General features: G+C 37.5%; 1 protein-coding gene across 8 annotated transcripts; it reads right to left on the reverse strand.

Moving 5' to 3' along the window:
• Positions 1-213: 213 nt before the first annotated feature.
• On the reverse strand, positions 214-10,383 carry LOC103695770 (MA3 domain-containing protein). 8 transcript variants are annotated; one of them, XM_088722114.2, is made up of 7 exons: positions 10,252-10,383; positions 8,476-8,944; positions 7,771-7,914; positions 6,254-6,348; positions 2,336-4,211; positions 916-1,710; positions 621-820 (listed from the first exon to the last, which is right to left on the reverse strand). In XM_088722114.2, the coding sequence occupies exons 2-5, from the start codon at positions 8,684-8,686 to the stop codon at positions 2,400-2,402; spliced, it is 2,262 nt and encodes a 753-aa protein (XP_088578240.2). In that variant the 5' UTR covers positions 8,687-8,944; positions 10,252-10,383; the 3' UTR covers positions 621-820; positions 916-1,710; positions 2,336-2,399. The 8 variants fall into 8 exon arrangements, with proteins under 8 accessions (XP_089786946.1, XP_038984897.3, XP_026656618.3 ...); XM_089930820.1 differs by lacking the exons at positions 621-820; positions 916-1,710 and adding an exon at positions 214-619 and having other exon boundaries at positions 7,771-7,911; XM_039128969.3 differs by lacking the exons at positions 621-820; positions 916-1,710 and adding an exon at positions 214-605.
• Between the last annotated feature and the right edge of the window lie 819 nt (positions 10,384-11,202).

Here is an 11,202-nt window from a genome sequence, read left to right on the forward strand (position 1 = left end):
ATAAAAACTCCACAATTATGAGACAGCAGATAGATAATCCAAACAAGAAAAAACTGTAAACACTGCAGAAAAGAGGGAATATTTTGTTTTCAACCTCCTCTTAGATGTCATTTTCTCAGATTTGACTTTACATAGTTGGGCCTGCTAGTTGACTCCTTAACAGCCAGATGCTAACCTGACATCAGCCTCCACCATTATCCAAAAAAAAGCCTCTAGTCTGAAATTTCAGTCTTTTATTTTTCCTTGATGCTAAAAGTTATGAAGCAAACAAAACAACCAGCTACTATCATTAAAAATATAGAACATAAAAAGAATACGAAAAAGTCATAATATTACAAAGGAATAAGGAAAAGATTTTGAATAAAGAATACAAATATCTAATCTGCCTTTCTTGTCTCCTGATTCAGCAAGTAAATTTCAAATAAGAGATCCTCCTCATCCCTGCAATTCTCAGCTGGTCTCTGTGGCATATCATTTAAAAAGTTTGCGGGTATATATGAGTCTGCCAGTTTCAGCAACATCTGTGCGTGTAAAAGAACAAGAGCAATGATGGGTCACCATAGAAGATATCATCTGAGAGAGATGCCGAACAATGGACCAAGGATCTGCAAGAGCGTTCCTTTTTAACAAAAAAATAAAATAAAATCTGTTTAATGTTAACAACACACATACATTCGCCTAATGATTCTATAACTTTTCTGCAGCAAGCATAATCAGAGCAGAAGATTCAGAAAATCCTTTGCATGCATGAATGACACCTTTATATAATCCAAAGTACTAAAGAAAAAGAATGCTGTCAGCTTATTTTTGAAGCATCAACCTGCGAGAAATCAAAAATGGACTTAGATTGTTGAAATTTTAAAAACAACAGGTGATCTTTCTTCTTTTACCAGTAAAGCAACAAGATGATCTTACATATCACCCTCGGTTAGATACATATCCTGTAGACTGGACTCCATAGAGCCTCTGGGAATAACATTCCACTGTTGTATTATTACAACAATGGCCACAAAATTGACCAGCAGACCTCTGCAGTGTACTCCAGATGAATTTGCATCATGACCCAGTCCTCCAAGAATAGCAGAAAAAAAAGGTCATTCTTGTAGCAAGCTTTCATGATTTGTAGGCCAAAAATATCCTCTTTTTCTTTGAGAAAAAAAAAAGAGAGAGACAAGGATCCACCAAGGATATGAAGAAGGAGACAAAGAGCTCCCCCGATATAAAATGGAGAGATAAGCAGGAAAACTACAATCAAATTACATCACCTGGTTCTGGCTGAAAGCATTCTTAAGTAAAACAAAATCTGGCATTTGTCTTGCTAAGAACAATAAGAGTCCCAGCTAAGGAAATTGTAGAGGACTTTTTGTCGAACTTGCTGGGCATCAGTCTCCTTGCTTAAGGAGATTCTCCTCTTTCTTTCCATCCACAGCGACCATGTCAAGGTCAGGATAAATGAGCATGCAGCACCATAGGCCAAAAATATCGATCATTAAGAATATCACGGCCCATCCCAAAATCAGACAAGATTGATATCCTCCTATAGCTTTTTTGAATATACTCCTTCAAACCTTCACGTGCAACAGTTTCCAAAGAAAGCACGTTATGGACTCGACTAAACTCTGCAATCATCCAGATAGGTTTAACCAATTCATCTTTTATGGTGATAATCCATCCTTCCATCATGCAATCCTTGATGCATCTATACTGGCCCTGTGTATGAGAGGTTCAGGAATACTTGACAGTCATGGAGTCAAGTCATACAAAAGTTTGAGTTAAATTGTATTAACATTTTTCTTAATTTTGATATGTGATCATCAATTGGGGATTCACAACCAGAATTATCACCATTCTTTTTTCCATTTCCAAGTGAACTAGACCTAGGCCTTACTGTGTTGAATTCCTCCTGGCCAAAAAAGTCTACGTTCTACCTATTCTTCTGATTTTTCTTCTCTTTTCTCCTTTTTGCTTGAAATACTTTAGCATATTCCTCAACAGATACCATCCAATTTTCCCCCACTTTGCAAGAAAATCTCTTGAGAGAAAATGTTTCCGCATTATGGTATTCAGCCTTTGACCAAACGATGATGAAGTACGAAATAAAGTTAATTGGGATGTGAATTTCTCACTTTGAAGGTTACAGGACTCAAGACATGCTAAATCAGTACAAGAAACTTGTAAATTTGCATAAGAATCAAAAAGTGACACTTAAATGCCGACATTTAATATTTTGATGACTAAATATGTTGCGAACTTATAAAAGTATATGGAATTTAAATATTTAAAAAATAGTAGAGTATAAGATGATAAATATATTGAATAAAGCAAGGCCATATACCTGCAGTTTTTACATTGTCAGACACACTTGCCACCTCCCAGCTTCTTACAAGCAAAAGCCATTCTCAACTGCATCCTGAATTGCCAGTGGAAAAAGAAGGATCCAACCACCCTTCCTTCTTTGCTCGTTCAACATAAACAGCAAATTGTTTCTCCACATCTGGCACATCCAGCACCAGATCATCAATACTGTCTGCCACTCTCCCGAAACCTTTCATCATTTGATTTGGTGTTATTAGACCTTCAGAGTAACACTCTTCTAACAAACCCCATAACCTCTCGTTCTTTTTCTCCATAACAGTCACCAGTGCTTTCTTAACAACCTCATGGTGGAAGAACGGCATTCCGAGTTCCTTTATGCAGCGGCAAGCTTCTCTTAAGTCCCCGCCAGAATCATACTCCTCCAACAACTTCCCAATCTTGTCCTTAACATCATTTATCTCCCATCCGGTCCTGTTGCTTCCACCTCCACCCCAACACCGCAGGATCCTTTCACCAGAAAGGCGAGCCCCAAGCAATGAGCAGGCCAGCCGAAGCACTTTGCTGCCAATTGAATCTGGCCCCCCACATTGATTCCCCATTTCATCCAAGTGTAACGGGGCCAATACTTCATCCACCACTGCCCTAGCTAGAAACATAGCTAAATCCTCAACAATGGCTGGAATATCCAGCGCAGCATCTTCAGCAGACTCTATCAACAGCACGAAACCTGTTACAATATCATCTGCTGGAAAACACAAAGATGACAACAAAACAGAAGCCATTTCTTTCTCTCTATTCTTCCGGTCCATTGCTAAAGTTATTAGTTTCTTGATAAAAATAGCATTTAATGGGGTGGAGGAAGAGAGATTTTCTGATTCTAAACTATTAATAACTTCTATGATATCACCTGTCAAGAAATATTCCTGAATGATAGATGTGGCCTTTGTCTTAAAAAGCGTAATTGTACCATCTTCCACTTGTTTTTCAGGTCGAAAGTAAAGTGATTTCAGGGAGGAAGCACACAACCAGCCTTCTGATGCAGCCTTAGATATCAAAGATTGTAAGAGGTCTCTTGCGGTTGGGATGTCTAGGGATAAGTCATCGATGGTGTCAATCAGCCGGTTGAATCCTTTAGATATCTGGCTTGAATTTATCAACCCTTCTTCAGAAGCTACTTTCAGAAAATCTAAAATATGGCCTTCAGCTGTTTGTCTTTCCATGGCTAATATCAACGCCCGCTTAACTATTTCATGGTGGAAGAAAGGAACTTTCAAATCCTTGATGCACCTACAAGCCTCTGCTTTGTCACCACTTGCGATATACTCAATCAGCAGATTGTTTATCTTATTCTTCACTTCCTCCACTGTTGTGTTCTTGCTACCACCCCATCTCCGTAATATGGTCTCTGCATGGAGTGGTGCTGATAAGTAGCTCTTTTCAGCTCTCTTTATAACCTCAATTCCTTTTGAATCTTTTGGCAAGGAGGCCATCTGTTTTGCCAAAAATGCTGGAGGAAGTATGTCATCAACCACAGCTCGAGCAATGAACACAGCCAGGATGTCTACAGCATCTGGTATATCCACAGATAAGTCATCTGAAGATTCAACTAGTTTGCCAAAGCCTTTGTACACTTGTGGTGGATCGATGATTTCAGCATAGAGAGTTGATAATAGTACTGCAGCCATTTCTTTCTCCTTGTCATGCCTGTCCATGGCCATAGAAACCAGCTTCTTCACAAAATAGTAATGGAAAGATGGCCAGCCTAGATCTCTTAATTCATTTGCAGTTGACATGATATCATCAGTAACGAAGTATTCTTCCACTATCACTGTGGCTTTTTTTTTGAACTCTTCAAGATCTGCTGATGTTTTACTAGGTGTTATCTGGTAATTTTCCTGAAAGAATATGTACCCATGAGCATTAGTAAATATAGAAATGAAACAAGTCAAGATGAGAATGAAAAAGCCCAGAGACAAACAATGAATAACTATTATCGAAAGTAGAGGTATGCTGCAACATGTCTTTCTCATTCAGTAAAAGGATAACTGAGAAAGATATTACACTGTAAAAGGTTCCAAAATATTCTGCAATTATCACAAAGAATTGCTTCAATCACTATACCCTAGAAAATGTTCCATTTAATGAAATCCAGGCTCTGGATGTTCACATAAACAATATCCTTTAGCATAAAGCTGCCAAGAAGAATAAAAGCTTATAAAGTGAGGTTTGGTTGAATTAAATAATCAGGCCAAAACTATCTAGATTGACCCCTAACTCCCATGCTTTGTACTACCAGCTTCACATTTGATGTGGGAAAAACTGAGGGAAACCATTGGATTAAAGGATCAAAATCAACTCCAATCCTGCATATACTATCAAGATCTCAGAAAGGACAAATTAATTTTTTTTAAAAAAAATCTGACCTTTACGATTTCAAGCACATCAAGAAGATTTCTTTGCGATGCACAATTGTTGATCCATAGTCCCCGATCAAACTTCGACGTATAATGGTTCAACAAGGGGCATCGTATCTAGTTGTAGTTTGGCGACAAATTTAAATAAACCATCAGGTGACTTTTTATTACTTTTAGGTTACTTTAGTTGTTTATCAACAAATTCCTTGTTACCTCTTCATTAGACTCTTTCCAAGTCCAGAGAAACCTAAGGTCATTGCTCAAGAATGCACAAGAAAGGAGATAGAGTATATTTAGCTCTCGGGTGATCACAGCCAGTGAAGAGAGATTTGAAGAGCTTCTAAGTTTTGGTTCAGCCTCTTGACTAGGACACCTGTCATAAACAACTAAGTTGTAGTACTGACGGTGTTGGTAGCAAGGGTGACAGAGTTGATATTTCTGGTCATGGTAGTTCCCTTAATTCTCTGACCTGCATGGACCAGTTTAAATTAGTTTTTGTTTCCATTTTTTTTGGGATGTCTATGATCTGTAAAATTTAGATCTCAACAACTAGAATAGAACAGTACAATCACACATTGATCAACTAGTTGTTTTTCCATTTTCAAATACAGAAAAATAAGAAGTCAAATTGTGATCAGGAATACCCTAAGGTACTCAATCTTCTTCCCCGACAGCATTGGTGTAATAATTTAGTATCTCACTCAAAAAGGCTACTTAGAAAGTATTATTTGAGTTCCTCGGTCCTATATAAATACCCAAGATCTATCCAGCAAATAACTGATGTGGAACTAAACGCACGCCCGCACAGATCCTCACAACTGATGAATCCTAACGTTATAATAATAGATGATAGAGCAAACCAGAAGATGTAACAAAATATACAGAACCAAGACAGGTCAATATTGAAACATGTGCACCATGCAAATTAACTGTGACAGACTGAGAGCATAACAAAAACAATTTCAACAAAAGTGGTAAATATCAACTCTGAAGGTGAAGACAAATCCTCTTATTGTCAATTAGCACAGTGAAGGACCAGGAATGGATTATCAAGGCACCACATTGTCTTCTTTCTTTCTCTTACTGGTGTCTAAAGATCAGGTGATGTGCAATGTGGTTCCTTATGAACATAATATCTAGAGAAACTAAGCCTGTCGAGTAGGATATGAACCAGAAGGCATGACATAATGTTTACTCCTTCAATGTAAAGAATAAGAAAAAAATGAAAATTGTAACTAGAAAATATGAAATTGAGAATTTATGAGCCAAGAATCAAATCACGACTTGAAATAGGCTCTGTTTTTAGGGAATAGTGAATTAAACAGGACAATTGACAAGCCAAGCCTGAGCTGTTTGAAGGGATCAGCTTGTTTGCAGCTCTATCACAATCAAGTACTAAATTAATTAATGATGAAGTTTGCTTTCATTTTTTTTAAAATTTCTCTGAGCCCCAAATGATTTATGTGACACATGAGTAGAGAACAGCAAAAATTAATGGGCCATGTGAGTGTCAAGTTAGATACCTCACTGCTATCATAGTTTGGATCATTGGGGTCAAGATAATAACCAGCTTCACTATCAAGTAGTCCTCCCCATGTGCCTTTACCGCCTGAGCCACCTGTCAGTGTTACAAGATTTGATCAATAAAAGGTGAATACAAAAAACATATCTTCTTTGTAAGAAAAAAAAAGAAGAAAAGAAGCATACTGTAAACTGTAAGGTGTAAACTATAAAAAGCACGGTACTTTTACCCTTTTTTAGAAATAAAGTGGAAATGTCCCCATTTGGATTTGAACACAGGCCCTTCCCCCTGTGCAATTGCTGAGAAGAGGGGTGCCAACCAGCAGACCCAAGTCTGGTTGGCGTGTTGTATATATCTTACAGCACCTACCAGTTTTAAGTGGTTCACTTGTGCACTAGTTTATCTTTGTACGAGTTTTCATGGATATACATAAATGTATACACCCTATTGTAACACCTAACTCAAACAATGCGAGCTATTATAAATGTTTCTACTAGGCTTTCTTTTCCTGATCATATAGTGCATTAATTAAAAAACTTCTCCTCAAGTTTCAGAGGATCCTAAGCCAAAGCTGCAAAAACATGGCCAAGTGAAATTCATCTGCACCTTGGATTGCACAAATGTGACAATTCCTTCATCACCATGTTTTCACTTCTCATACACCAAAATCCAGGAAAACAAATATAAGTTGTCATCTGAAGAGCAATTAATCAAGAGAAGGGGACAAGACCTCCTTAATCAATCTGCACACAGCATTTTCTCTACAATTGATGGCACTCAAAAATGCAGTGGCAAATGAGAACACTTCAAGATGATGCTGTCATAGCACTTCACAAGTTAAACTCCAAACACAGCCAGTACCACGTCCAGGTGTCCAGAGTTTTTTTTTTCTTTCACTTTAAGAGTTCCAAGAAAGATAAATGCTCACTTAAAATTGTTACATATTTTGAATTGGACCCAAGCCAATACGGAACACTTCACCTGATGCGAAAATTTATCAAGAGATATGCAGAAATAAAAGTGGTCAAGATGGTCATGCAATCTCAACAACAAGAAATGAACTGACAAACACGAGGTTTTTCAAAAATGATTTCTTACGGATATAATTAATGCAAATTGTTACTTCAACCACCAGGAAACCTACACTTTAAATTTTGGGTTTCATTTCTTATGGACTTTAAAAAGAACTTGTTCTAGGAGAAACTTCAAAAGGCTTAGCTGCATTTAGTTCCTTGTGCGACTTTTCTTTTTCTATCATACAAACTTCAAGCATAAGATGCTTGAAAATAAAAGTAATTGTATAGATGTTATTACTATTTCCAGAAATAAATACAAACTCCAGCAGGACATTCATGTGTTAAAAACTATATTCAGATGAGTATTATTCAGCTAGTGAAGCATTTGCGCATGTTAACTACTAGCTCATATTTCAACATCACATGCATATGAGACAGTAGCGGAACGCCTACGATAAACGCTATGTCACATGTGATTAGAAAGGAAAAAAGAAGCACATACCCTTTTTAGGGCGACCATCTCTTCTTGAGTGTGAATGCCTACCATGCTTAATTGGACTCCCTTTGTTGGAATTACTCTTGCCATGCGGTGTTCTAGGGGACCTTGGTGATGTAACTTCAACAGGAGAAACGGATATTGGATCTACTATATTCAGATGAATATTATTCAGCTGATGTCAGAATTTGTCAAGAGATATGCAGAAATACAAGTGGTCAAGATGATCATGCAATCTCAACAACAAAAAATAAACTGACGAACAAGAGGTTTTACGAACATGATTTCTTAAGGACATAATTAATGTAAATGCTACTTCAACCACCAGGAAACCTACTCTCTAAATTTTGGGCTTCATGTCTTATGGACTGTTAAAATAACTTGTAAAAGGAGAAATTTCAAAAGCCTTAGCTGCATTTAGTTCCTCATGCGACTATTTCGTTTTCTATCATACAAACTTCAAGCATAAGATAAGTAATTGTAAAAATATTATTACTATTTCCAGAAACAAATACAAACTTCCGCAGGACATTGATGCACTTAAACTTATATTCAGATGAGTATTATTCAGCTAGTGAAGCATTTACACATGTTAACTACTAGCTCATATTTCAACATCACAAGCGTATGAGACAGTAACGAAATGCAAATAGTTTAGCTCCAATAAATACTATGTCATATGTGATTACAAAGGAAAAAAGAAGCACATACCTTTGCTAGGGTGACCATCTTTTCCTGAGTGTGAATGCCTACTATGCTTAACTGGACTCCCTTGGTTGGAATTACTTTTGCCACGCGGTGTTCTAGGGGACCTTGGTGATGTAACTTCAACGGGTGAAACAGATATTGGATCTATGCTCTGTGTAGCAGATTTAAGCATTTCCCCATGCTCTTCTGATACAAAACCATCACTGAACTCCATCTTGCAGTAGGAAACTAGGCTACCAGATCATTGATTCAAACAGGCTGTGCATAGTATCACTCTTTTGCAGTACCTAAGGAATGCGGACCTGACTAAGAAGCTTTTCAGTTTCCATAAGAACAAAGTCCCTAGATCGACCGTGCCTTTCAAATTAATCACTTAAAACTTTCTTCATTCATTATTGCATTCTTGATGCTGGTCATGTATTAGGCAACTGAGAATTCTATCAAACTTAATGTGCCTCTGACGGATTTACTGCTGTTCAAAGCAAAATCTTCAGTATTAGATAAAGAATTTGGAAAACAGCATTTTAATAAGATGAGAACTGTTTCAGCTTCAGGGAAAAAAATAGCCACTATAAAAAGTGAAAATTATAATATGTATAGAGAAATGGTTTCAGACAACTTATGCCTATCTTGTTATATATAAATCACCTGAACCTCTATAATCTTTAGCTTCCTTTATCAAATTGAACCCCTTAAAAGTAAACTTTGAAAAATATAAACCCAGTCTATAGGTAATTAGGTACCACGCTTCTAAGCCTTTTCATTTCCTTCACTTACAGAAAATTGCCTCCTCAGTTTACTATTTTACAGAAAAAAATGTAGTTTTGGAGGAGAATATGTTTTTTTCCAATTAAACATACCAAAGTCTTTCATAAACAAAACATTGGTCAATCTTTTACATGCATTGCTCTCAGAATCAGGCCCTAGTCCCATTGCATAAGAAAATTTTGGTTTTTGAACGGTAAAAACACAATAACTAATTGAACAAACATACAATTAATTCCATGATACTTTCAATAGATAATGATAATCAGAGACATATTTTCTAACATCAGTCCTCAATATTCATCTAGACACAGATCAGGAATCCATTTTTCTTCCCATAATCATGCATCTAGAAGACCTACACTCAGATTCTTTGCACCTCGGAATTATCTGCTGCTAGAACAACTCAACTGCACCGTCGAAGGCAACTATGACCATAGAGCACTGATTACATGCCTCGGTCCGCAAGTCAGCAATCTTGCATTTCATCCTACTTATCTCTTTCATTTATTTGTTTGTTTTATGAAATATAAAAAAATTCATTTGAATTTAAACCTATAATTTTAAACATACAGCTCAACAGCGTACCCGAGCTCTTTCAATCAATCATAAATATTTTTCTCTCTGTATCCTCCGTTCAACCGTTGGTCGTCTGCACCACCTGCATCTTTGTGGCGCATTCATCATGCTAATTCCGTTGGCCTATTTCAATTGCTAATTCAATTGTTGATATCAAAAGGACAAGATGGTGAATCTTCTTTATGTATGACTCTTAAATGCATAAGTTTTTTTTTTTTTGAAAGTAAAATGCATTGCAAATTCATCCACAACATTTTGAAAACGCAAACATAGTGCAAGAATCTAGAACTATTGAGCATATATGGATACTACACAAACTGCAGCAAGTTGGATTAATACAGCTATTCATTCTAAAATGTGGGAGGAAAAAACACAATATATACTCTCTCATCAATCCAAAAAACGTAAAAAGATATGGCCAATCTATAACCTTACCTTCACGCAGAGGAGAGAAGAGCGCTGATCTGAGATGAGAGGAGAGAGCAGAGAAGGGATTGAAGGAACGGAAAACGGAGAGAGGCAGCGCTGGTGAGAGAGACCAAAGAGCCAAGGTTAGGAGCGAAAAATGAGGAAGCGTTTCGACGATGCTAACTTTGCGGCATAGAATAATCATGCGGAAGCATTATCTGCCGTCCGTATTACACGTCAAGATTATATAGTCCGTTGACACATGGCGTCACGAACCCGGAGTTAACGTCAGTGCTGACGGGTGACGCAGACGGTTCGGATTCGTTTATGTATGAGCAATTACCGGACGATCTGGCATTCGTATAGGCTTTTCTATGAGCGCTTCGGAGGAGAGGATTGGTGGGGGTTCTGAGAGGGCCGTGGAGATTCCGACGGACCGGTTCTTTCCCCCCGCGGAGCGGATCCCACCACCGAAGAAACCGTTCTGACCCGGCGCTGGAATTGGACTGGGTCGCCGACGGGTCGGGTCCAAACCGGACCGTCAAGTTTATCTGAACCGGCATAAATTGAACCAACTCGGCCAATCGTTCCTTCAGGTTGACCTACTTATTTCGAGGCATGATGGATGGCAATTATAATCTTGCTTGGAGCTTAGCAAGGAGATAGACGAGATTCTAGATATTTTTTTCCGAAAAAAATTATATACAGTCTGAATGATACACATAAAGAAGGTTTAAAACCAAATCGAATACAATTTCTTCGTGTAGTAATGGGACTTCACTTGACTAACACAGTAATGTATATAGTACCATCTTAGTCCAACGGCAAAACAATTTGAGTAGGTTAGCTTCGAAAGGATTAAAATATATCCACAAATTGCATTCAATTCTACCACTTGAGTTGTGCCGCATCATATGCCTTGATCAATGTAATAAACTATTGATGTACTATGGAGGTGTTATTATTTGCTTTTCTCTG

Source organism: Phoenix dactylifera, chromosome 5 (genome assembly GCF_051530095.1).
Source record: "Phoenix dactylifera cultivar Ajwa chromosome 5, Ajwa_hap1_PhDact_Kaust_v1.1, whole genome shotgun sequence".
Classification (NCBI taxonomy): Eukaryota; Viridiplantae; Streptophyta; class Magnoliopsida; order Arecales; family Arecaceae; genus Phoenix; species Phoenix dactylifera.

Coding starts and splice junctions, on each gene's coding strand:
- LOC103695770 (XM_039128969.3), bottom strand. CDS start 8,686: ATGGAGTTCAGTGATGGTTTTGTATCAGAAGAGCATGGGGAAATGCTT. Junction 7,915..8,475: donor AGATGGTCACCCTAGCAAAG/GTATGTGCTTCT, acceptor ATCTGAATATAG/TAGATCCAATATCCGTTTCT. Junction 6,349..7,770: donor AGATGGTCGCCCTAAAAAGG/GTATGTGCTTCT, acceptor TAACACTGACAG/GTGGCTCAGGCGGTAAAGGC.